Source organism: Mustela nivalis, assembly GCF_964662115.1.
Source record: "Mustela nivalis genome assembly, chromosome: 10".
Lineage (NCBI taxonomy): Eukaryota > Metazoa > Chordata > Mammalia > Carnivora > Mustelidae > Mustela > Mustela nivalis.
In genome coordinates, this window is record NC_139029.1 from 45,764,378 (window position 1) to 45,791,724 (window position 27,347).

At 45.6% G+C, this 27,347-nt stretch overlaps 1 protein-coding gene and 1 long non-coding RNA gene across 3 annotated transcripts in view; one reads left to right on the forward strand and one right to left on the reverse strand.

Annotated features, from left to right (window-relative positions):
- The window catches only part of LOC309842853 (uncharacterized protein), a 231,726-nt gene that overhangs the window by 35,368 nt on the left and 169,011 nt on the right, over positions 1-27,347 (forward strand). Inside the window, exon 4 of the mRNA XM_082687735.1 lies at positions 2,641-2,810. Coding sequence (XP_082543861.1) covers positions 2,677-2,810 — 134 coding nt within the window. The 5' untranslated portion in view covers positions 2,641-2,676. The remainder of the gene's footprint in view (positions 1-2,640; positions 2,811-27,347) is intronic.
- The window catches only part of LOC309842858, a 29,859-nt gene continuing 24,284 nt past the window's right edge, over positions 21,773-27,347 (reverse strand). Inside the window, exons 2-3 of one of the 2 annotated variants that reach the window (XR_014299801.1) lie at positions 24,588-24,860; positions 21,773-24,205 (exon numbers count right to left, since the gene is read on the reverse strand). This is a non-coding gene — a long non-coding RNA (uncharacterized lncRNA). Of the gene's footprint in view, positions 24,254-24,587; positions 24,861-27,347 lie in introns of both variants that reach the window. The other variant, XR_014299802.1, reaches the window with a different exon arrangement.

Below are 27,347 nucleotides of genomic sequence, written 5' to 3' on the forward strand. Positions count from 1 at the left end.
CCAAAGACAAAAGCTAAGCCCATCACAGGGTGTAAGAATGAGCTGCCTTGGAATCCAGGCTGTTTGCAGATCCTCACCACCCTAAATCAACGATCTGAGTTATTTCACTGGGATGGTATGCATGCTTGATTTATGTTGGCACAGAACAAGCTATAAATTGTGCCCATGGACCCATTGAAGCCTTTTCTCACATTGGAGATGTTTATAAAAACAGGAAACATGGCCTCTGCATGAATATACTGGTCTTCTCTATGTCAACATCATCATAAATAGACGTATCCAGGATCTCTGCCTGGGCCATTTTCCACAGATACTCAGCAAGCCCATGAGGTGGGTCATTATTAACCAAGGAGGAGGAAAGAGGCCCTCCCTTGTGTCTAGAACTTATCCTGACAAGAGGCCCATTAAAAAATGCCCCACCTCCTGCCTCACCCTTTTTCTGCTGCTAGCAGCTAGCTCTGGTCCTTTTTGACACCCCTCTCCTTTTTTCAGAACTTTGATCTGCAGACTCCTCCTGACCTAGGAACTTAGAGCTATCGAGCTGTTCTCTGCTCCTGGAAAAGTGTGTCCACCCTGTGGACTAAGTAGCCTTTTACTCTCATTGCCTTTCCAGTGTGCAGAGCTATTCTGCCCTCTATCCCACAGGATGTTCATAAGGATCCTGGGACTGCTTTTAGTATTCCCATTTTGCAGATGAGGAGAATGAGGCACAGGGAAGGAAGGATCTGTTATTTGGCCTTGAATTCATCACAGTTTAGCATTAAACTTTGCCCTTTTGAGGAACTTTATAGTGGTTGTAGGTTTTTTCCACCGTGGTCCTCATTATCCAGATCCCTGAGAGGCCTGCCAGGAAATAGCCAGCACACGCATAAAGGGTTCAAATTGAATAGCATTTATAAAGACGCTCTTGCGGAGGTGTAGGCAGGTTTAGGGACTAGCCCCCAGGAAGTCACAGGAGTGGGGAGACTTTGAAATCATCTGTTATAGTCTGAATTGTGTCCCCCTCCCCAAATTTATGTGTTGAAATCCTAACCCCCAGGACTCCAGAATGTGACTATATTTGGAGATGGGAGTCTTTGAAGAGATACTTAAGCTAAAATGAGGTCATTTTGGTGGGCACTAATCCAGTATGACTGGTGTTCTTACAAGAAGAGAAAATTTGGACACAGGCTACGCAGAAGGAAGGCCACGTGAAGACACGAAGGGAAGTCAATTACAAGCCAAGGAAAGACATCAGAAGAAACCAACTTGGTCAAAATCTTGATCTTGGACTTCTAGCCTCCGGGACTGGGGGGAAGAAGTTTCTATTGTTTAACCCATCTAGTCTGTTCCCTAGCAAACTAATACAGTGCCTTCTAAGCTTGAAAGAGGGAGAGGGGAAAAAATAGCTCAGCTCTCTCTCCTCCCAGCCTCTGATGTGCTGCTAGGGTTTCCCATGGGCCAAACCCTGCTGAAAAACTGATAATATAATAGTATATGATCCCACCAAGGTCTGATACCTTCATTTATTCAATGAAAATTCGCCAAATACCTCCAATGGATCAGGAGCTGGTCTGAGTACTATGGATCCAAAGATAAATGAGATACAGTGCCCTACCTGCTATGGGCACTCAGGGCAGCATGGACGGCAGAGCCTACTCTGAGTTCTACTCTATAATACCCCACCTTACAATGCTGTCTATAATAGACACTTGCTGTTTGAGCACGATGCTATGGCAGCCCAGAGGAGGGGTCACTCACTCAGCCAGGGAGGTGGGAACAGCACCACAGAGGATGGACATTCTTGCAGGCTCTTGAAGGACATGTAAGGTTTAACAGAGAGACAGAGTAATGGGTCATGGTGGGCTGAAGGACATGCAAAGACCCAGAGAGGCAAAAAAAAAAAAAAAAAAAAAAAGAGGAACATAGTTAGAATCTCATCTTAACTGTGATGGCTCACAATACTAAGGTCTGTAATTTGAGTACTTCTGGCCACATGGCACAGGGTTCTAGAGTCTTGGGCTTAAGCTCCAGTGTCAGCATCTGCTCCCGGTATGACCTTAGACAAGTCACTCGACACTTCCAAGTATCTGTTTTCTGTGTGATCAGTCAATCTACCAACCCTCTTGGATGCCTTGTCTGTTCCAAGCCCCAGAACTATATGGGTATATGGTGCTGGCCTTGGGAGCCTCTGCTACAGCAAGGGGCAGAGCCTATTCTGAGCCCCCTTGTGCATATGGGAAGGCTCCCAGTGCTGTGCCCGAAGTGCTCTGGAAATACACAGGTTAACACACTGCCCTGTACTCTTCCCAGGGACATGGCAGGAGTCTGGAGAAATAACAGCATATGCTTATAAGCTACTAGTAGGACTGGGTGGCAGTTTGTGGCTGCTGACATGTTATGTAGGGTTCTTAGTATTCTCATTGCTCTCCCTAATCACCTCTACCTTTACATCTTATCTCACACCAGGTTCACCTCCATGCCTCTGACTATTTAAATCCTACCCTTCCTTCAAGGTCAAGGTCCAGATCTGCCGTGTCCAGGAATTCTGCCCAGAATCCTCAGGCCACAAAGGCCTGTGACCCTCTTCTCAACCCTGTCATGTCTATGGGCTCATTAGGCATTGATCCATTAGTAAAAGACAGTTCTGTGTTCTTCTAGAATTGGTGCCTCATCCAGGGTTGTCTGGATCAGAGGATGCCAGGGTCAGATGGGACCTCAAAAGGCCACCATCAGGCCTCCAGTCTCACCCCTCCCAGCTGTCCTCGTGGTAGCCAGAATGACCACCCACGACCCAGGCTGGAGCATACTCCTCTCCTGCTTAAAACCAGGTGAGCCTATAATTTATCGCCCAAACAGGGATACTTTAGAGGGCAAAAGTGAACACTGTTATTATAATGCTAAGACAATAGGCCTAAGCAGGGTGATACCAAGCCAACGAGGACAGAAGGTCCCCATGTAACCTGTCCACCTCTCTGCTTCTGCAGCCAGCTTGCAGTGTTCCGGCATCTATTGAATAACTTGTAGTTCACCAAAGGTCCCTTGCTGTTCTGGCCCCTTGGCTTGCACATGCTGTTCCCTCTGCCTGAAATGCCATCCTCCTCACCCTGTCCATTGCATCTTCAAGTTTCTGGCCAAGGGGCGCCATCTCTGTGAAGCCTCCCTATGTTCAGGATGGAGGGAATTCCATCCAGCATCTTTTGTTCTCTCTCCTAGCACATAGCTGTGGTCACCTATGAGCCCACTGACCTCTCTTCCTAGATTCTGAGCTCTCAGAAGTTATGTCTCAGGGACCTTTGTCTCCCCAGCCACTGTCCACCGTCTGTGTGAGGCTCAATAAGTGTTCAGCGTGTATTATGATTATTTTACAGATAAGATAGCTCATCTTTGCATTTGTTGCTCTGTATTGCCACTTCATTCTTATCCTATTTCACTTTTTAAAAAAATATATTTTATTTATTTAGTTGACAGACAGAGATCACAAGTAGGCAGAGAGGCAGGCAGAGAGAGAGGGGGAAGCAGGCTCCCCGCTGAGCAGAGAGCCCAATGTGGGGTTCAATCCAAGGACCCTGGGATCATGACCTGAGCTGAAGGTAGAACCTTTAACCCACTGAGCCACCCAGGTGCCACTCCTATTTCACTTCTGATGTGTAGGTTAGACATCCTGATGAAGGGAGACTTCTCAAACATATCCCATCATGAAGGCTGAGGTTCTTCTCAGGGAATCTTCTGTTGCTTCAGATGTTCCAGTAGCTTCAGAACAAGAGGCACAGACTTCTGGGCCTCCTAGAGGGGTGAATCCTCATCCCATAGGGCTACTTACATTGTATAACAATAGGCAAAAGTCTTTCAGAGATATGTGAAGAAGACAAGTGAAGGAAACATGAGGTATTCTAGCCCATGTTTGCTAAAAAAAAGGAGTATGAGAAAGGGAAGAATGACAGAAGGAAGAAAAAACTAGACTAGTTTTCTTATTTGGCTTTTAAACTAAACTGAAATGAGACTTTACCAAAAAGAGTTGACAGAGTAATAGAATCATAAGAGAGGGAAAAGGAACCAGCTTTTATTAGGCATTTATGGTGCATTTACTGAATGAGACATTTGTTTATACTATTTCACTTTAATGTAAGTGGGAAGCATCCCACCAGAGCAGAAACTATCATCTGAATTTTATACTTGAGAAACATAAGGCTCAGAGAAGTTAGAACATTTCCTCAGGTCACACAGGTTTAAACTGGGGGTTGAAGGGAGCCTCCTATCAAACCAGACTTAAACTCAGGTCATGTGACTCTATCTCCCCTGCTTTCCCTCTGCATCAGTGAGAAGTCTGGTTTCCCCACAGGACTTTTCAGAAGAGTCACACCCATTTGGAAACATCTATTCTGAATAATTTTGTTTTTAAAAATCAGACTCCTTATTTCATAATCATAGTTTACAGATATCATACAAGACCATGCTTATTCATCCCAGAATCCCAAGAAATTATCACCATGCCTGTCTCCACAGGGGTTACTACTCAGTACATAGTCATTGAGTGTCTTAGATCAGGCTCCTTGCCTCTCTGTGACCAATCACCCCAGCACGCCCTCTTTTCTGAGGCTTTTGATCTTTTCCTCTCTTCTCTGTCCTGGCGTTTCCATTTCCCTTAGGGTGGGCACTTCACGTGATCTTCAGCCAGATCCCCACAGCCAATCTACTGGTATATTGGGACTGTCTCTCAGGGTCTTTGTCGTGCATAAATCCTCTGTCTGTGGGGGAGAGTGTTTGCATATCGATAAATGCTCTCTTTTCCCTGGGTCTTTTGTCCCTGGATCTAGTCCTATTCATGGGTGCCTAGCACCTGCCAATGCAGGTGGGCCGGACCCTGTGGCTCCTTTAGGATATAGCCCTTCCTGAAGGCCCACCATTTCCAAGGTGGGATTATGGGGGTGGCTTGGTCCTGGTGTTTGGTCTGGTCACCCTGAGGGGAAGTCCTGAAGCAGACATCTGCTTCTTTGTTTGGTCCAGTCCTCCATTGTCATCTTCAAGTAGGGGAAGGTGTTAGTCCATAATTCGTTATATTGAACCACTTCTGCAGCCCAGAAGATCTAGCACAGCTGGAGGGTCAGGTCCCCAGGTTCTCAAGTGCATCAACCCAGATGTGCTCACCCCATATCTGAGGGTCTCCCTCCTTCCTAATCAGGGCCCTGACCTTAGTCACAGCAGGGTAGAAAATGATACTTTCACTAGATCTCTACTACCCTTTTAATTAAGTCCAGGTGTGGTCCTCAGATTTTCTGCTTTCCAGCTGTAGGAGAGGAGAATCTCTTGATATGCTGCCAAGGAGGCCATCCTCTCTGACTTTCATAGTTTGTCTTAAATTAGTGATTAATCACTTCCAGCCTCTCACTGACTTTCTCCAATACATCAATCACACTCAGTTGAGCCATCGCTTCCATAGTTTTAATGATAACTACTTTCCCGCAAAGCACTCAAACATCTTCCAAAGCACCAGCCTGTGCTTTCCTCTTACTGTGATCCCACCCTGACTCACTAAGAGCAGAAGTCTTCCCAAGTTCAGGGCTTCAGCATGCCAGGTGCTCTCAGCACTCTCCCCGTCCCCATGATGGGATCCAAAATCCCATAGAGAGCCACGCTATTACCAACAGTCTCAGGTTGGATGCTCTGGAAAAGAGACTCCGAGGCAGGGATTTTTATGCAAACAGTTTAGAAGTGAGTGCTTTGGGGAGCATCACCCATGATGGAGTAAGCAAAGTAGGATTGGGTGGGATAGAACTAGTTAGAAGGGACAAGGGGGGGGGTTGGGCTGGGACTCCAGGTGGGATGGCCTTCTAAGTTGTCACAAATTGAGGGAAGGTGGCCAGGATCTTGAACCATCCATGTCAATCCTTTATTGAATTTGGGCTGCCAGAAAGCAGGCTTGGCTTTGCAAGAGGAGACACCCTTCAAGTAGGCAACTCGGAGAGGAAGTCAGCTGTGAACTGTGAGTAGTCAATACTCCTGGCACCTGGGGAAATAGCCTTAAGGAGGCATCTGGACAGGACGCCCCAGCATGCACTACACTGAATGAATGAATGAATGAATTCTCTGTTTCTCTTTCTAATTACCTTGAAACTCCTTGAAAAAGAGGCTCTTCTGTTCTGTGGCCTTTGCAAGACCTGGTGGTGCTAGCTGCCCGCTGTTATGCTGTGTATCTGGTACCTTAGTGCCAGAAAGAACGTTCCTTGAAAATGCCTGTCTAATACAATCTACTTACTTTCTAAGCAAGAAAACTGAGGTCCAAAATGTTTAAAAAGCTTGCCTACGGGTCCACAGGAAATTTGCAATTGAGCTGAGGCATCATAAGTATTATTTCAGCTTTAGAAACAGAGGCTTAGCCACACCAGAATTTCTTTGGTCATATGAAAGAAGTCTGATGGTGCAGAGCTGGTTACAGGCTCCACAGTTATCAGGGGCTCCCATGTGAGCATATGGCTTCCATCCTCAAGGTCACCTCAAGATCCAACATAGCTTCTGGAGTTCTATGTAGTACACCTGGTTCTAGCTTAATAGCGGGAGAAATCAGGGAAACAAAGGGTGTGTGTGCTTTCCCTTACCAGGAGCCTCCTCTGAAACCCCACTTGCCCCTTCTAACTATATGTCATTGGCTAGAACCTTCTTCAGCCATAAGCGAGCCTAGAAAATACATTTATTTTTAACAGCAGTCTGCCCAGTTGAGAGTAGGGGTTCCACATGCAACCATAAAGGGGAAGATGGATATTTGGTGGGTAACTTATAATCTTTACCTCATTGGTTCTGGGACTATAAAAAAATTATACCTAAATCAGTCCCTAACTAGATGTAGAACTAGTTTAGGGTTATTTAATATCTGAAAATAATGCTGTACTATATGTTGGCTAATTGAATTAAAATTTAGAAAAAAAGAAAAAGAAAGATGCTTTCTGCACACACACACACACACAAACATGTTACTTAACATCTAGACCTTTAGTTTCTCTGTGTGTAAAATAGACAACCAACTCCCAATTTCACAGATATGTTGTAAACTAACATGTGGAAAGTGCCTAGCACAATGTCAAGTATGTAAATTGGCAGAACGTCCATCCTTCTTTCTCCCAAATGACCAAATAACTTGGTTATCATGTAATGGGATTATACCCCATTACCTTATTCAAAACCATCTCAAAGAATAGCTCTCATCTTGCTCTTGGAGCATAATTTGGTTGAGACATGTGTCCAGCATCCCACCAATTTGTTGGCTATAATGGAGAAGAAAAGAAACGTCTGTCATGACGCTTTCAACAGGCTTCTCCATGAATTCAGCTGGTGGCAGACAGACATGAAACCAAAACAACTCCCAGAGCATTTTTTGGATAAAAACCTTTCTTTTCCATTTCCTCTTACTCAGGAGACCAGATCCAGGCTCTAATTATTGCCACACACACTCCCTGGGCAGCTCCCCCCGATGCAACATAGCTACCGCCTGCTGTACACAGGCCTCTCTGCCCCTTTGGGTGGCTCACCATCTCACACAAATTGTGTTCATTGAGTCAGACCCTGTGGGAAGAGCAGGGATATGAGGCTCATAAGGTAAGATCCTTGGTTTTGAAGAACTACAGTCCAAGGAGACCGAAACATAAATAAACCATTTCGCTCGTATTAATTAAGTGCTCAGTAGAAGATGCTGGGGATGCAGAGGAACACTTAACCCAGCTTGGGGTGGGAGTTCACTGAGGACTTCTCAGAGGTGGTGATGTTTGAGCTTCATCTTAAAGGATGAGTAGATGTCTCTTTAGGTCAAGAAGATGGGAGGGTCCCCAGGAAAGAGAACAGCAAGAACAAAGCCTCGGTGAAATAATAGAACTTGGAGGGGACTGGAAACTGCAAATGGTTTGGTGACAGCTGGGTTGTAAAGGAGACGGAAGCCTCACTTATTGGAAGGGCCACAGGATCTGACATTCAACGTTTCAATGGTCCGCCTCACCTCCCGTCTGTCAAGGACTATACTAGTCTGGCAAGCAGTGAAATCCCACCCTCGGTACCAGCATTCGAGCAGCGGTGGGCAGTGTGGATAGAGAAGACTGAATTGGGTGTAATTATTCTGTAATTGATCATTACTAGAGTCACTTCCACTTCTAGGGTCCTGTGATGAAGGATGCTCCCAGAGCATGTTTCTTATAGATGTGTTTGCTGGGAAACATCTGGCCTTAAGTTTCTTTGTGTTTTCTTGGCAGTCCCTGACTCTCTTTAAATAGAAAACACACGATAAAAACAATGAGCCATTTGGAACACCTTCACTGTCCGAAACAGCCACTTTCACACACCATCTCCTTCAAGTCCCACAAGTTACTGTGAATAAAAATGATTAGCCTATTTTTTTTATAACAGATGTAGAAACAGGCCCAGAGAGGTTAAATTTATTAAGTTCATGCTTAAGTTTACACAGTTAGTAAGTGATGGAAAGGGAAGTTGACTCTAAGACCACCCAACTCTGAAGTCCTTGCAAACTCATCTACCTTCTGTAATGTCTTGAGTTCGTTGGATAGGACTTTGTTTTACTCTCTTCTATCCTTCTTCTTCTCCATTTTGAATCCCTGCTCTTTGGGGAACCTTCCCTCCAATCTGACTTTGAAGTTTGGATAGAGGCCCGTTACAGTAGTCCCCTCACCCATGCTTTGTCTTTCCATGGATTCAGTTACCCACCATCAACCATGGTCAGGAAGCAGGTAATTCTCCTTCCAGATGTACCATCAGAAGGTCAGTAATGGCCTAATGTTAAGTCCCAGTGCCTGCATCATTCGTGTCACTTCATCTCATCACACAGACATTTTATCATCTCACGCCATCACAAGAAGCAGATGAGTACAATCCAGTAAGTAATTTTGGAAGAGAGAGAAACCACAGTCACATAATTTTTATTACAGTATATTGTTATAATTGTTCTATTTTATTATTGCTATTGTTAATCTCTTACTGAGCCTAATTTATAAATTAAATTTTATCCTATGTATGTATGGGAAAAAACATAGTAAATACAAGGTTTGGTACCACCTGCGGTTTCAGACACCCACTGGGAACTTGGAACATATCCCCCTGCAGATAAGGAGAGACTTCCGGATTCTAAAAGAGACATCTGAATATGCTGAGGTCAGTTTCTCCCGTGGAGATTGGGCCTTTGTTTAATGGCTCATTCTTCTATAAGTACTTGCCACAGGTGGTTTGTAGTATCCCAGCATCACAGAAGGTTAGATCTAGAAGGGACACCAGTCTACTGGAAACCAGCCCCCAGTGTTTTTACGAGGGAGGTCATCGTGAATCAGAGTGGGGCAGTAGGTTGTTCATGGTCACTCAGAGAGGGAAAAGAATTGAATGTAATTTCAGGAGAATGTTATCTTTGGAGTCCCTATTTCTCTTTCCCTTATGGTTTTTTTGGCTTCAGGAAGAGATGCAGCAAGCCAGGCATGAGCCTAGACATGCAGACCTGTAGCAGGAGTTGCTAGTTGAAAGACTGGTGTAGAAACTTTCAGGAGTGTAGAAGAGAATTATTGGGTTTCTGCTGACTTGGTATCATGAGACTAGACTATTCTCAGTGGGAACACCCTAGATTAAAGGAATGGTTAGGATCTTAAGGGTGCTGCAAAGAATTCTGTGTCTCTAGGAAGGAAGAGAGCTTCCAGATCATTGAGTGCAATCTTCTAATTTGACAAATAAGGAAATAGAGGCTCAGAGAGGAAAAGTGATTTGTCCAAGGTCAAGAAACAAGTGAAGGGCAGAGCCAGGTTTTGCACCTGGTCCTCATGAACCAGGTTAACTGTGGGTCACAAATCAGAGCACCAGACACCTGAAGGTTCAGCCTCTGACTCTGCCACGTGCAATGGTAGAAAGCATAGCTGTGTGTCTTTAGCAAATTACTTAACATCTCTGAACATTGACCTCCTTGTCTATAAAATGAGGTCACTGGTCTATACTCAGCGTTGTCGTGAAAATTAAATGTGACTGTAACATAGAAGAAGAGTCTCGCACACAGTCGCTAATTCACAGGCCAGCTTCCCACCCCCCACCCCCGCCTGTGAAGCCTTGGTAATATTATGTTGAGGCCGGGCAGAGAGAGAGAGTTGTCACAGTTGTGTTAAATATAAAGGTGTCAAAGGAAGTCAGTATGTGAAGATGCTTGGTGTGCTGGGGGCGAACAGAACAGTGTGGTATGTCTGAAGCCCAGAGGCTAACAGAATTATACCTACCCCAGGAGGAGCCAGCAAGGGCCGGGCCTGGGGGTGTTTTATTGTTACTTGTCCTGCAAAGTAGCTTACACTTCCTCTTGTCAGTGAAGGGAAATCACTAAAGGTTTTTAACCCAGGAGAATACTACCACATATTGTTTATGTGGGTAACATGTAAGTGCTCACAAAAGAATAGAAAACATTAAAACCAGAACAGTGGCCCCATCTGGGGAGTAAGAGAAGAGATTGGAGACAGGCTCACAAAGGGCCACATCTTTACTTCCTGCTTTAAAAAACAAAACAAAACCTGAATCAGACATGGTCGAATGGTAAGATGTGAGGAGCAGAACGGAAGAAACAGGACTGTTCATTATATTATAATTATATAATAATATATATCATTACATTATCCTTTATACTTTCCTGAGTGGTGAATATCTTACCATTTCTCCAAATGTAATGAAGGGGTACTCAGGATCTTATGGAAGTACAAAAGCCTTGGCAAGAGGGGAAGAAGGTTCTGTCTTGGAGGGTTTCCTGCAGATGATGCTAAAAAATTCTTAAACCCTTGCCACAGGCCAGGCAATGTTATAAAGTAGTGACTTCTAGAAGTAGTGACTGAATTATTTTACACAGCCACCTCTTCAAGGTACATACAACCAACCTCATTCATAAAGGAAGAAATTGAAACCCAGAGAGGTTAAATAACTCGCTCTAGGTCAGGAAGCTAGTAAAGGGAGAGCTGGGGTGGAAACCAGGCTGTCTGGACCCAAAGCCTGAGCTGGCCACTGTGAGAACAGCCCTGTGCCCTTCTGAGCGGTGTGATGAATTGATGCAATCCCAATTTCAAGTCATTTCTCTGTGTGGGTGTGGGAGACTGTTTATACTTGGGTGAGGCTGGGGCAGAGAGACATAGCAGGGTATTACTGTCTAAGACTCTTTTCTCACTGAAAATTTATATATATATAAAGACTTTATTTATTTATTTTAGATGGGGGAGAGAGAGAGAGAGCAAGCAGGGGAAAAGTGGAGGGAGAGAAAACTTCCAGCAGACCCATGCTGGGTGTAGAGCCGGATGTGGGACTTGATCCCAGGACCCTGGGATCATGACCTGAGCTGAAGGCAGAGACGCTTAATCTACTAAGCCACCCTAGTGCCCCTTACCTTATATATTTTTAATACAAACCTTGGTTTTATAAATTCTTTAATAAATACCTGCTTTTGCCATTCGTGGCTCATCTTTTCCCTTTATTTATGGTGGCTTTTATTATATGGAAGTTTTTAATTTCCTCTCAGAAACAGGACCTTGATTAGTGGTAAGAGCGAGGGAGGAGAAGAATTTAAGAGACATCATGAAGGTGGCAGAAGTGGCAGGATTTGGAGAAGTTTTCTACCTCCTCGTCACTTGCAGAGCAGGCTGGCTAACCTGCAGGGACACTTAATTTTCTTGTTCTCTGCCTGTCCAAATTGCCCCCAAGGCCGACTCACACTCAGCTTGGCATCTCCCACAGCACCTGGCTGAGGGCCTTCTGGGCTGGGGCACCTGCTATCTAGAAGACAAGGACAGTCCCGGTTTGGGAAACGATCCTCATTACCAGGGTTGGACAGTGGAGTGAGGTTTTCATAAAGCTGAGTTTATTCAGTGGAATAAACTTCCTCGTATGTGTGTGCTTTCCAAAGGGTATGTGGTTAAATTTTCTTCCTGTGCAAGAATAGTGACATTATGGCAAATTAATTGCTCTCCAGTGTTCTTTGTTTTGCTAAATAAAAAGTTGGCAACACTCTTTTGGTGCCTCAAAGTTATTTTTATATATATTTTTTTGCTTAGCTAAATTTTTTAAGTATCTGAGAACAATTGTCATAGAGAAGAGCGCGTAGGCTTTTGAGTCTCAAAAACATGTGTTTTTAGTTCTGTCACATCTAATAGCTCTGGAAGTCACCAAACTTTGATGAACTAGGCTTCTTCATTAATGTGGGATAATTAAACTCACCTTAGGGGGATTGTGAGGATTCAATAAGATAATATCTATAGGGATTTAGTTCCACGTATGACTCATTTCAGGTTTAATGTTGCTGCTCTCTCTCTTCCTGGATGTCAAGGAATGGACTTTATTTGTATTTCCTGACAATTACCTAGTTTAGACCTAGATCAGAGTAGGTCCTCAAAAGTTATCTGTTAAAAGCCACAGTAAGATACCACATCACATGGGTACTATTAAAATAAAACTCCAAACCCAAAACAGAAAATAACAAGTGCTGGCAAAGATGTAGGGAGATTGACACCTTTGTGCACTATCACTGGGAATGCAAAATGGCATAGTCACTATGGAAAATGATATACTGGCTCCTCAAAAAATTAAACATGAAATTATCACACAGTTCATCCACTCCACTCCTGGGTATATACCCAGCAGAAATGAAAGCAGAGACGCCAGCAGACATTTGTAACCCCCTCTTCTATCAGCAATATTCGTAATAGCCTAAGGTAGAAGCAAGCCCAGTGCCCATTAACAGATGAATGGATGAACAAGATAGAGCATATACATGCATGGACTCTCATCCAGCCTTAAAAAGGAAGGAAATTCTGACACAGGCTACAACATGGATAAACCTAGAAGACATGATACCAAGCAAAATAAGACAGCCACAGAAGGGTAAATATTGTATAATTTCATGTAGAGCAGTCAGATTCGCAGAGGTAGAGAGTAGAATGGCGGTTCCGGGGCCTGGGGGGAGTGGGACTGAGGAGTCCACGGTTCATGGGTGTAGAGTTTCAGTTTTGCAAGGTGACAACAGTTCTGGAGATAGATAGCAGAGATGACTGTGCAACAGGGTTAATGTACTTAATGCCACTGAACGGCGTGCTTTGAAATGGTGAAGACGAAAAGTCGTGCGTGTCTTTCCTACCATAATTAAAACTAAAAATTTTAAGATTGTTAAATGCAAGAGCCAGTAAATGAACACAGAGAGGAACTGAGCCGGAAGGACGTCTGAAGCAAGCGTCTTTTCAGCGAGAAAAGAGCAAGTGGGTTCAGTTTGTGGAGCCGCGGCTAAGGGGCTGGCGGCAGGAGGCTGCGAGAGGGGCAGAGTGGGAGGGGGGGCCGGGGGTGGGAGTGGGGAGCACATGGGTTAAGGGGCAGCCAGGAAGCAGATCACATGGGCTTGGTAGGACCTCACATTTTATTTGCCCCAAATATGATGGGAAGCACTGGCAGGGAGCACAGATGTGTGAACGGAAGGAAGGGGGAGGTCATGGAAGCCCCAAAGAGGGTCAGGGCTGTTGTGCGTCTTTTGCAGAGCTTCAACATCCCTCCTCCCCAAGCCTGCACCTGCTCCTGGCACCCAGCGACCTGGGGAAGATGGAGGCAGACCCCGGGGGGCTCATGGGAGTCTCTGATCCCATGCCTCCACCTTGAACGTCCTAATGGTGAGGGGATGTGAGTGTCTTCCCCAGAGACAACTGGGGCTCTGACAGGACAGCAGATCGTCGCTCTGGGTTTTTAATGTGGGAGGAGGAAGCGGGAAGGGTGGAGGAGCTAGTTCTTTTATCACACACTTAGAAGAGAAAGGGACTGGCTGCTCAGGGCAGGCACCCACCCAAACTAGGCCTACAGGGGAGTTGCCCTGCTGGGTGGCCCAGTTCTGCTCTGGAGGGGCTTGAATTTTCTGGATCTGACTTCATTAGCTCTTCATAGTCTTGAGAAAAGGCCTATGGTCTGCCTCACACGGAAGTCCAAACCAGATGGCAGAAACTCACTTCAAGGCCTCGTATCATTCATGTATTCCCTCGTTCATACCTGCACGCGCCGGTCATTTATAGAGCGCCTACTGTGTGGACCAGGCCTTGGGAATACACGTGTAGACCCTATAGTTGAATTGCTGAAGGAATCCATGTGGGAACCAGACCAATAAACCTTGAATTATACTATAGCGTGTTAAGTACTACGATATAGTAATAATAAAAAATAAAAATAAATTGATTAATACTAAGTGCTTACTCTATGCCAGGCAGGCAGTCTTCGGGTTGCACACAGGGACTTGTGTAATCTTAGGAAAAAAACCCTGTGAGGTGCTAACATCGCCCCATTTTACAGACGGTGATATTGAGGCACAGAGAAGTTTAGGGGCAAGGGCGGGCGCAGTGCGGCAAGAACATGTTGCAGCCAGAAATAGCACGCAGGGCAGGCTGGGTCCAGAGCCTCTGTGTTAACACTACGCTGCCCCTGTAGAACTTCGTGGGAAGTGGGTCAGGCACATTGCCTGAAGGAGGTGGTGCCTGCCTGAGTGGGGGAGCTCGACGAGAAGTCAGTAAAGCTGAGAAGACTGGGAGATTGGTGAGGACTTTCATCCATTAATAGTTTCGAATGGAACTGCAAGTGCAAAGCCAAGAAGCGTGGCGGGACCGGGCTTTTCAGAAAGTTCAAATAGGGGGAAGATGGGGGATAAGCCGACAGGGGGGGCCTGGTACAGGATCCCAGGGGCGGAGGGAGGGGCTCATTTCTTTAGACAGTGGGGAACCATATAGAGTTGTGAGGCCTGAAGTGATGGGATGGCAGTCACCACTTGAGGGTTTTTGCAAAAGTTTTGTTTATGGTTTAGGTTGAGTAATACTAGCCAATATGTAAATCACAAGGAATTCCGCTCTCTGACCAGACTGTGATTCACCATCTGCACCCTCGTTCCACTGATATTTATTCTCTGGTCTGCACTTTGCCCTGGGAGGCTGCCCCTTGTGATTGCATCAGGGGACAGGCTGCTTTGCCTCTGTCTTCCAGGTGAGCTCAGCCAGTGACAGGCATCGCAAGAGATCAGAGGGTCAGGGGAGAAGAGACTGGGATATTTCCTCCAAGCTCCCTCCCTGCTTCTGTGCTCTGGTCTATCAAAGACCATGTACCTCTAAATCTACAGCTCCTGCCAGTGGCCCCTCTCCTCCAGCTCTACCTTTAATGGGGCTCCAGCAACACCTGGCCTTCCTCTTTTGCCTTCAGGTACAGGGTTGTGATAGCTCCCAACAGTGGCAGGTCTCTGGGTGCCTCGGTATCCCTTTTGGGTCCCTTAGTCCCACTCCGTCCCTATAAATTACCCCTTTGTGACATTCTCCCCACAAGACCAGTAGGATGACCCTTCTTTTTCTTATGGACAATTAGTCATCCTGAGAATGTGATAGCAGTGAGCATTTATTAAACACCAACTGTATGCTTAAGACTCTACATGCAGTCTATTGCACTCCATTTTCACCACAGCCCATACGTTTTGGATCCATTTTTGATGTGAGGAAGCCAAGGTAGGCTCACTCACATTAAGTCCCTTGCCCAGAATCACCCTGCAGTCAAGGACAAAGTCAGGACTCAATCCCAGGTCTCTGGACTACAGAATTAATCCCCTTCTACTGCTCCATGTCACTGAGTAAATTCTTACAAATGCTTAATTTGCCCAACTCTGGAAAGTCAGTAAAGGCCACAATAGAAAAATCTCTAGGGGAACTGGGGATGGGGTTTTCTGTGGAGGGATGTGTGTCTGATGAGGAGTGGGGTGGCTCTTTAAGTAAAAGTTCCAGAATGTTGCCATTCCTGTGTTGACAGAAACACAATGGTGGATCATTACCCAGAATATCTCTCACTTCATGATGTGTGGTTCCTCTGTGGAGGGGAACGTAGCCCTTAATTAGTTCAAAAGGAGAGGAAACTCATCCCTCCAAGACCCACAGCAGAAAGCATAAGGGTTTATTTATAGAGAAGAATTTTATTATTTTTTAAAATCACTTGTGGGCTCCTGCACCAAAGCTGAGGAAAAGGCACATATTCATGGCCAGTGGTCAAGGGAAACCACCCTGTTTTCTTGGCAGTGCTGTGGCTGAAACAGCTCTTCCCAAAAGCAATACGTGGGGGAAGGAAAGGCAAAACCAACAGGAGGTTTTTAAATGCTGTGGTTTGCTTTTTAATATTGTGTGTGTACGTGTGTGTGTGTGTGTGTGTGTGTGTGTGTGTGTGTGTGTGGAAAAGGCAGTGGGGGATTCTACACTGGCCAAAAATGTTGTGCCCCTTGGACTGAGAATTCCTGGAGCTGCCCTCCCATGACTCATGCCTTCTCCTACCTCCTACCACCTCAGGCCTCCTGTCCAGGCCCATCTGTGAAGGATCGTAACAATAACCCAGCGATAATCATGTTCCACTTTAAAGTTCAGTAGCTCTTTCTGTTTCACAAACCTCTTTCATATTGGAACAAAAATGGCTGCCAGCCCTAAATGCCTGGCTCCTTGCCCTTGTGATTTTATTTCATCCTAACAACACTTCAGAAACATAGTTCTTATCCACCTTCGACTCATGAAGAGTCAGAGGCTCAGAAAATGGAATACCATGCCCCAAATCACATGGCCAGGAAGGAACCAGGCTGAGATCTAGAGCCAGGCTCATGCGGAGTTGGTGGTATGGCCTTCAGGATGGTTTTGGACATTCCTGTCAATGTCCCATTTTCCAGATGAGGAAGCCAAAATAGAGAGAAGTGGAGGAGATGTGACAGATCACTGGGTGGTTGGAGATGAACCCGGACTGCAGCTTACCTCAGGATGCCTCCTAGGCGGTGTCCATCCACAGGCCCATGGCTGCATCTCATGGACGGTACTAGCTGGTCAGAGGGACAGCCAATCACAAAACTTCTGTTTTAGACCCAAACAAGTGCCCTCATTGGCTCAGATATATCCATAACTCTTCCTTGTGATGCCGTCAGTCCTTTTGGAGGGTCTCAGACCTACCCTACGGGGTAGGTGGTGGTTGAATGTGACCTAAGAACCCATCCTCAAGGACAGATCTGAATTTAACCCACCTTCAACCCCAAGCAGACTCAGAGCTGGAGAAACGGCTCTTGCCTGGAACTCTTCATAAAGTCTTGCCCTGTGTGCTAGGAGCCCTGAACTCTGCTTCACTGTTACTCACTAGCTGTGTGTCCTCTGGCAAGTTATTGAACCTCTCTGAGTCTCACTTTCCTCAGAACACTAATTGAGGTTTCCACAGTCAATGGTTCATTCCTTCTAAAAATCTGATCTGCTGGGTGGAGACCCAGGAGAGTCTTTCATGCCAACAGAGACACAGGACGGAACTGGTACTAAAGAGCAAAATGGATGTTACACTTCCAAGCCCTCCCACCAAGACAGTTTCTTCCAAATTTTGACAATTCTAAACCATTACAAAGAATAGTGCATATGTTTAGAGTTAGACAATTTTTCTCTTCTTTCATAGAATTTCAGGGTGGATGGGTCCATGCCAGTCAATTTATCTGGCAAGCCCTTAGGATATAAAGTTTATGGTCCAGAAGAGGGAAGCCGTGGACTGAGATCTTACAAAGCACTTCAACCCAAGCACCAGTGTTTTCTCCAAAAGGTGCTGCTGCCATTTTAGGAGTTCTCTCATCTGCAGATAGGAAGAGTAAGCATCAACTCGTACTATTTCTCTGAGGATAATAAGTTAAGGCATATGAAAATGTCTTGTACTCTAAGGCAGCATGTTTCTGAGAAGTTCTCATTCATCTCAGATAGAGTCATACCAATGGTAATGCAGAAGCACACTGTGATGGTCCTGTGGGGAAGTCTTGCTTGAAAATATAATTGTGCCTTGTTTTCATTCAATATACTGACATTACTTAGGAATTATAATTCATGGGGTGCCTGGGTGGCTCAGTGGGTTAAGCCTCTGCCTTCGGCTCAGGTTGTGATCCCAGGGTCCTGGGATCAAGCTCCGCATCGGGGTCTCTGCTCCACAGGGAGCCTGCTTCCCCACCTCTCTCTGCCTGTCTCTCTGCCTACTTGTGATCTCTGTCAAATAAATAGATAAAGTCTTAAAAAAATTATAATTCACATCGATGGCAGAAGATATCTGATTTTGTTTTTCCAACTGGATGTCTGAATGTTTAAAGATACTGTTTTACCAGAACTGTCAAACTCATGTGCCTCTAGACGTCTGGAGATTAATGCCTCAAAGTGATGAGGTTTTGTCCTTTCTAACGCCAGCCGATTTTGCCTGTCATGAATGAAAATACATCCCCTTCACCAGGCTAATGGATTTTTTTTTTTTTTCATTTAGCTACAGGGATCTGCTTCAGATTTTCTTTAAACCTTGATTGAGCCCTCCTAAAAGTACATCTGCGAGCCTGAAACAGGCTGTGGACCACTTGTGTACCAACCCTGTTGGCCTAGGTGTTCATTTATCTGTGTGTTCACATGGTAGTCTCTGTTCCTCTGCTTTTTGCAAGATTGGATCTCGGCTCTGCCATCTATCAGCTGAGAAAAGGACCTAATCTCTCTGGTCAAGTTTCGGTTTCTTCATTTGTAAACATATCATACCTACCACCCTAGGTGAGGCAAGGAATCATGAGATAGTCGGTACAAGAGGCTTAGCTCGCAGAAGATGCTCAAGTAAGATAGCTCCCTTCTTTTTTCAAAAACTGAGCTATTGTATAAAACTCATTGCAGGCTGTGGCCCTTCCAGAAGGGCTTTCATGACCTCTTCTGCTCACAGAACTCTTTTCCCTTAATTGCTGTTGCCCTTCAGGACTTGGCATTTAGTGGACAGTCTTTGGTATTACCAGATCATTTTTTATACGTATGCAACTCCCTCAATTAGGTCATCAGCTCCCCAAAGGTACTTTTCTCCTTTTCATGAACTTAATTCCCCATACTTGACTCTCAACCCGGAATTGCCTTATGTCAAGCTTTCTCAGAAGAACTGCCTAAGGAAAGGAGCGTCGGGGACTGGATACTCTAACAGGGCAACTGGCACACAAAATGGAACAACTGGAAAGAAACAGATGAGTAGAGTATTCATGGTCACCAAGGAGATAAGGCAACAGAAGTGGATGACCAAACTCAAACCTATTTGCGATACTGGAAAAATAACGCAATGTGCAATTTTCAAGGTGGAAGGCAATCATGGGGAGCTGAGAAATGTCTCCTGAAGACATCAGGTCCTCATCCCCACTATTACCTCACATGGGGAAAGGAGGTAATTAAGTGAAGAATCTTGAGTTGGGGAGGATATTCTGGATTATCCAGATGGATCCCAAATGCACTCACAGACATCCTGGTAAGAGGGAAGCAGAGGGAGCTTTGATATCAGGTGAAAGGAAGGAAAGGAAGATAATGTGTGGTTGGGAACAGAGAAGGGGGGGATTTGACTACCACGGAGAAGAGCCCATGTGTAGCAAGAACAGGGAAGCAGAATCAGAGGCTACGCTGGTAGCTGCCAAGATGCAGGAAGGGGCCACAAGCCAAGGGATACAGGAATGCAGTTGTAGACACAGAGAGGGAAAGGAAATGGATTCTCTCCTAGAGCCTCTGTGGGAATGTGGCCCTGCCAACACCTGAATTTCAGCTTAGAGATACTGATTTCCAACTTCTGGCCCAGAGAACTATAAGAGAATGTGGTGTTTTAAGCCACCAGGTTTATATTAATTGTTAGAGCAGCAGTAGGAAATGAATGTAACAAAGTGAGGGAAAGAAGTAGCAGAAGTGAAATAAGGATGAGTAGTGGAGCCAGTGTGGGTACTTGGAAGAGACCCCAGTGCTCATCCTGATGACTCCATCATCTGGCTGCTTCAGCTCTGGCAAATCCCTTCCCCTTTGAACCAGGATCTCCTCATCTGGAAAATGGGATAATAACCTACTTGTCATTTGGAGATGCTCCTTAGGGGCAGCTGCTATTATCTTAGTGTTAAAGAATGACAGAGTCTCATGGCAAGGTGCTTGGGGTGGGGTGCCAGCTCTGCTTCCGCAGAAGACAAGCACTGGACTGATGTTACCTACAGAAGTCCATGTGAACCACCCCCCCACCCCCTTACTCATATCACAGGGGGAGAAAAGGGTCAGAAGGGATAGTTTAATTAGTTTGGTGTTTTGTTCTCATACTTTCATTTTGGCCTTTGGTCTTTGGCCATACCAAATGTTTAGCTTGAGAAGAAGAGGAAACTAGGGTGTTTTGATTTATTTTCCCCTTTCTTTTTGAAAGTCGAACAACCCTGTGACTTCATTTCAGAAATCTTAGCCTTTGGGCTCTGGCCATACCAAAACCAGTTAAGATGGCACCCAACATAGCCAAAATTATAAATTAGTTAGTCATTTTAAGTTAAAAAAAAAAAAAATCTCCTGATAGGTGATATTCTGCTGAGACCACCAAGAGCCTGAGCTTCTACATCAGAACCAATGTTGGATCACTGCTAGAGCCTAGTTGACACCCTGAGATTATGCTGCCACTTACTGGCTTGGTGACCTTAGGGAAGCTCCTGGCCTTCTCACTGACTCGGATACAAAATGGGGATACCACCCCCCTCAGAGGGTACTTTTGTGGGGTGGTTGAAATAACATATGTAAAGTGCTTAGCCTGGGCATAGTAAATGCTCAATGATTGGCAATTTCTTAGCAATATTATTATTTGTTACTACTGCTACCCGGCTCTTAATGAAGCTAATTAACTTTAGCAAAATTAGATCTCTTGTATTTTTCAGTTTGTTATCGCTCCTGCCTGCAGAACCAGTGTTGTGGGAATAGTAGAGCTTAGTGGTTAAGAGAAATGAAGTTAGAGGCAGACAGAAGTTTGCATCCTGTTTGCACTGCTGGCTGTGTGACATTGGACCAGTCACGCGAACTTTCTGAACTTCAGTGTTGTCATCTGCAAGGTGATATTTAAGATAATGGTATTTATCTCCTTGGTGTGTTAGCAGGATTATGTAAGACAATGTAGTCACAGGGTTTAGCAGAGCTAGTGAGCCTAGAGTAGGCACTCAATCCCTATTGAGTGAATTCAATTCCCCTTTTATTTCCATCTAAAAAGAGAGAGAAAAACATCTGAAGGTCTAGGCAATGAATGTCATTGGGCTCTTAGCCGAAGGTGAAAACTGTCACTTCACACCTGGTATTTGTGTCCCTTGTAAAAAGGCCTCGGGTTCTCCCTTACTCTCCTTACCTTCGGTGTCATTTCTAGGAGATTGACTTAACAGGAAACAGGACGCTTCCCTTCCAGAAACCTGAGGCTTAGCCTGGAGAAAAATCCCTCAGCCTGGGAGGCTGTTCAGTTGTGACCTTTCACAGGCAAATTTACCTCAGGCCTGGGCGGGAAGAGGCCCCAGAGCGCCCCTTCCCGAGTGAGCCCCCCCGCGGTGGGAATTTCCTCCCGCCTCCCTGGGCCGACCCTGGCTGCGCCTGACTGAGCCGCTGGTGGTTTCTGTCACTGCTGAAAGGGCTGTGGAAAGTTTAGCTTGAGAGGAAGAGGGAACTAGGGTGGGTTTTTTTTTTTCCCCTTTCTTTTTGAAAGTCAATCCTGCGACTTTGGTTCAGAAACCTTAACCCAAACCAAATGCTTTGCTGCTGGGGTAGGGGCATGCTGACATCGTGAAGACAGTGACACTGGGCAGGAGCCAGATCTCCTCAGAAATCACACAGTACAGGTTCACACGCCACCAGGGACTGCTGGAATGTTGCTTTGTTTTGGACTCTGGATTTATAGTCGGGCCCCTCCTTCCCCCCACCACCCCCACCCCAACTTGATTTATTATTCAACAGACCCGTGGCTCCCCTCCAACTTTATTTCTTTCTTCAGAAGTAAACAAGGATTTTACAACTCCATAACCTCCCCAAAGTTTGTTTGTTCTTCCCTCTGTACAGTGTGGGCCATGTTTGTTCCTTGGGAAAGTCTCTTCTCTAATTATTTTCACATTTCAACAGCTTTTGTTTCTTCTTCTTTCCCTGAGGTTTGTAAAAATGCTGATGGAGGATTTGCTGCAGGCTAAATTGTACCGTAAACATTTTCTCCTCGGCACCGGCACCGGGGAGCCTCGGTGACTGGGGGCCCTGTGGCCTTTTGTTACTGTGTAGAAGGAAATTAGAAACTCCTGAAGCGCTCCTTCCCATGGCGGAAGGAAAAATATGTAAATTGGTGAAAGGAGGAAATTCGACCGATCTTGTACAAGGAGCCTTGACAACACGGTGTGCCAAGTCTCCGCTGAGAAAAAGGCTGCCTTGATGACCGACTTTTCATTTTAAGTTGGGAACTTTCTGCCTCCAAACCCAGATGGAAATTTGGTGCACTTTACGGAAATAGGATTTAGAAAATCAAATGCTAGTATGTCTTAGCAAAATCTTGGATCGCGAGACAGGTGATGGCTTGCTTTAACCAAGAACTGTGACCCCAACCTTGATGTTTGTGTGTTCAGTTTGAAGACTAAAGAAACTAACAGTGGCAATCCTTGGTTCCCGGTGAACTTGGGGCTCAAAATGGTAGTGCTTTGTTTGTTTCTCTCCTTCCTTATATGGCCCTATGTGTCTTGCTGGTTTCTGTACCGCCTCCCCATACATCCAACCCCAGAGAGCCTTATGGACTGTAAGCGGTTCCAGAATCTCAGATTCACCCATCCTGTCAGCGGTTGTGTGAAATTCCAGGCCTGACCCTGAGCAACTCTCCTAGTGGACCCCTCAAACCCAACTGTCTAAAATGGAATGGCAATCTTACCCTCAGTTTGCACTCTCCTCAAATTCCCCACCTCTGTGTAGGGCATCATCATCTACTGAGGCCACCGGCAGGAAGCCTGGAGTCATCCCACCTTCCCCGTCTCTCTTACCTGATCAGGCCTTGAATTTTGTCCATTCTAGCTGCCCCCCTGGCTCTTGAATAGGATCACTTCTCTCCTTCCCTAAAGATATTTGCCTCATTCAGGCTTTTATTGCTTCTCACCTAGACCACTGCTGTAGTCTCCTTAGTGGTCTCTATTCTGGTCTGAACGCGTGTGTCCCTCAAAAATCATATGTTGAAGTCTTAATGTCCAACGTGATGGGATTAGGAGGTGGGGCCTTTAGGAGGTGGTTGGGTCATGAAGATGGAACTACCACGAATGGGACTAGTGCCCTTACAAAAGAGGCCCCAGAGAGCTCCCTAGCCCCCTCCTACCACATGAATAGCAGTGAGAAAACCAGTCTACCACCCAAAAGAGGGCCTTCACCAGAACCCAGCCATGCTGGCACTTTAATCATGGACTTCCAACCTTTAAAATTGTGAGAGATAAATTTCTGTTATTTATAAGCAATCCATTCTACCAGTATTTTGTTACAGCAGTTCAACTGGACTAAGGCAGTATCTATGCAAATCTGATTCCCTCACCCCCATTAAAGGGAGCACCCACCAAGCTGTAAGAGCACTCTGACCTCAGGATGGACATCACCTTGACCCTTTCACTCTACTCTATTGCCCAATCAGGCTGTTCTAGGGCCCCCAGCCCTTAATGCCTTTGGGAGCTAGCTCCAGCCTCCTCCCCAGGCTTGTCCTGCTGCTCAAGATCCACATCCACCCACCCACCATGCTGGTTAGTCCCCAGATACACCCCACGGTCTTCCATGCTTCCTGCTCCTCCTTAACTTGGAGTGCTCTTGTCATCATAGGCTGCAAACTGTGTCCTCTTCAGAGTCCTCCTTTCAGAATAAAGGGAAAACCAGCTCGGATCTCACCTAACTTCAGGGATCCCACATTGTCTGGAACCACCTGCAGCCATTCACTTCAACCATCTTGGATTCTTCAGCACCAGATTCCAAGCCTGGCCTTGGTGTCTCCCTTACAACATGGAGAATTGAACTGGGCACCACACCAGCTCAGGGTCCTGCCTTCCTCAACTTACCTGGTTTCTGTCACTCATGAGGAAGTCCCAGCATGCCTCAAGGATGATCTCACTGCAGCTTCTTGGCCCATGTTTATCCAGGAACAGGGCAGCAGAGAGGCCGTGAGGCTGAGGCAAGTGACCCCTCTGCTAAGACTTGAATGAGACAGGGAAGTTTCCAGGATCTGAGAGGTCAAAACCACACAGCTTTATGCATTCATTTAAGTCACTTTAAAGACAACCTAGTACATGCCAGAGAGTGGAGCTCGATGTTCAGGTTACAAAGATGAATTCAGTGGTGTCCTTGTCTCAGAAGAGTTCTTGCTTCAGTCTGGGCAGTTCCCTTGTTCCCTCTGGGGCCTTCCCAGCACCAGTTCCAGCCTGAGAACCAGGAAATCAGGGTGTATGTACAGGATGGATAGACCTGGGCTTGGGATAGGAAAGAGAGAGCTAAAAGGTCAGTCCTGAGAGGACCTGAGTCTTGCCATTCTCTGAGGCCCTTACTATCTCTGGCTCTCAGTTCCCTTTTCTATGAAGTAGGGATCCCCATCCTTGCTTGTTTACAATATACAGGTTGTGAGCACCTGCTATGTGGAGCCCTAGGTCAAGGTTTGGGATGCAAATACACATCCCAAACACACCTAGTACAGTGTCTATCATCCTAAAGGTGGCCAATAAATATTGGTTGGATAAGTAGAATAAAGGAAAGGTTTCTGCTCTCAGCCTTATCAAGAAAGGCCAAAGAGTACCTGCTGTACTTTACCTGTGTCACAACCGGGCACATACAACCACAGCTGACAGAACCAGCATGAGCTAAGGTGGCCTGTGGGACTGATGGCTTACTTTCCCTCTTCTCTGGACAGAGCGTGGTTTCTCTTCAGGGATGCTTGGGAGGGCTCATGGAGGAGGGGAGCTCAGAGCAGCCCTTGGGTAGAGTCAGACCATAGACTCTTGACCCCTCCCTCCAGGCTCCTTTGGGCATATTGGAGCTTCTGTGGAGGGCCTCTTTCCATCTTGGCTTCCTTCTTCCTGAGCACTGCAGGGAGGCACACAAGGATAGTACATCTGAGAGGCAAGAACCTTGCTTAAGATTCTCTGCAGATGCAAAGGAAGACTCTGGAATAGGAGACAATTTGCTCTCTTCCTTTGTTTCTAGACTTTTCACCACATCATTGTCCCTCTGGGTCCTCTTGTCTTTTTCTTGCTCTCATGATCTCTCCTTCCACCCACCCCTACTCAGATCAGAAGTGTTCATCTCACATTTCCTCTTTCTCTTCTCTCTCTCTCTCTCTCTTTCTCTCTCTCTCTCTCTCTTTTTTTTTTTTTTTTTTTTCCAAAATGAAACAACTTTGGAACTGATTGAAGTTGCTTTTACCTGGAAGTTCTATGATCATACAGCCCTTGAGGGCAGGGATCCACATCTGTTCACTGTAATGCATGTACTTCTCACATAGCAACTACATTCAGTAGTAATGCCCAAATATTGTTAATCAAACAAATGGAGAAGACACATTTTCTTTGGAAGACTGGGACAGGGCCAGGAAACCCTGAGAATTAAAGTTATGGTTTTTGTCTGGCTTCATCTATGCTTTAAGGGGAAGGTCAGAAAAACCTAGCTTGAGATTTTTACACTGTCTTGCCCAGCTTCCCAAGTGAAAAATATGACAGATTCCAAGCAGAAGCATCTCCTGGGAATAAAGAGGCTGGGTCTAGAGGCACATCTCTAGGTTTTATCTCTCAGAAACATGAGGACTTGGGGAACAGAAAGCCCCAAGGAAGCCTGGTGCTATCGGAGCATGGAGTGTAGGGGTCCCTGTCCTCAAGGAGTTGACAGTCACCTCACAAGGATCTTAACTGCAGTAGGGGTCCCCATCCCTGTCCCATCCAGGATGGCTGTCGGAACCTACACAGGTCACCTGCAGCCTTGGCCGCATCTTCTTTGTAAAGTGAAGGATGTGAGTTAGGCATTCCCTAAGGGCTCTATGGTTCTTAGGTTCATGAAATGAGGTAGGGGATAGGCTGGCAATTTGAGCAAGCTTCCACGTCAGAAGCTATTACTCTCACAGTAAAGATGGAAAACGTTGATTTGACTTATCTGCTCATTGTTGGAAGCACTGAATGTGCCTCTGATCTGTATGCTGACTCATGCAGGTCCTTCTAGAAGCCCTTTCTGGCCCAGGCAGGATGCTACCTTCTCTATGAATAGAACATCCAGGTCTCTGAGGCTTAAGTGTCCATATGGAGGATAAAGCAAATATTTCACAACTTGAATTGTCAAGAAAATAATACCTGGTTATCAAGAACATCTATATTTCCCCTTGGGCCATCCCCCCACCTCCAACAAATACATGCATACATATGAGCTCAGGCAGTGTATGCCCCTGTTTGTGTTTGTGTGTGTACAGAGCCACCCATGTGAACACTCAGTCTACACACGGGTCAAACAGACACATGCCTTAGACATGTATAGAGATTCTGTCTGTTCCACACATATAAAAACCTCCCTGCATATTCAGATATTTTATTTTTTCCCTTGGACTAGCATACACAGTATGGTTGGCAGAATGGTGACCCCCTAAAGATCCCTAGAACCTATGAGTATGCACTGTTACATGGCAAAGGGAATTAAGGTTGCAAATAGAAAAAAAAAAATTGCCAATTGGCCAACTTTAAGATAGGAATGGTAGTGTAGACTATACAGATGGTCTCAAAAAAGCACAAGGTTCCTTAAAGAGATGAAGGAGTCAGTGTCAGAATAATGCAATGTGAGAAAGACCCCACCAGCTGTTGATAGCTTTGAAGATGAAGGAAGGGGCTGTCGGTCAAGGTATGTGGGCAACTCTCTAATTGGAAAAGGCCAACAGCAGATTCCTCTTTAGAACCTCCAGAAAGGAATGCAGACTTCCCACACCTTAATTTTTGGCGGTGAAACCTGTGTCAACCTTCTGACCTCTAGAATCTGTAAAGTAATTAATTGGGTTGCAATAAGCCACTGAGTTTGGGGTAATCTGTCATAGTAGCAATAGGAAATGAGACAGACATAGGCCCACAGCCATGGAACCTATGGTCTCGTAGAGGAGACAGGTGCAGAACCAGAAGACAGAGTATTCTGCCAGAACACATAGTGAAAAGGCTGTAATAGGAGCAGACCAGGCGGTGAGAAAATACACAGGAGAAACTCCAACCCACATTTGGGCATGAAGGGAAGGTTTCCTCATGTTAACTCTATGAGGGCAGGGACCAATGGGGGCCAAAATCAGCAACACCTACCACTGTGCCTGCATGTACTGAGCCCCAAAAATTCAAGTTAGAGGGGAAGGGAGGAAGCAAGAGAGGGAAGAAAGACGAGAAAAAGTTCAGATTTAGGACCTGACAGATAAATAAGATAGATAGAATAGACAGCAAGGGAACGTGTTCCAGGCAGAAGGGACAGCATGGGTAAGATCTGAGGGCTATTTAGAGAACTAAATAAAGTTTAGTTTGGCTGGGACACAGTGCCCCATGGGGAATGGGGAAAGATGAG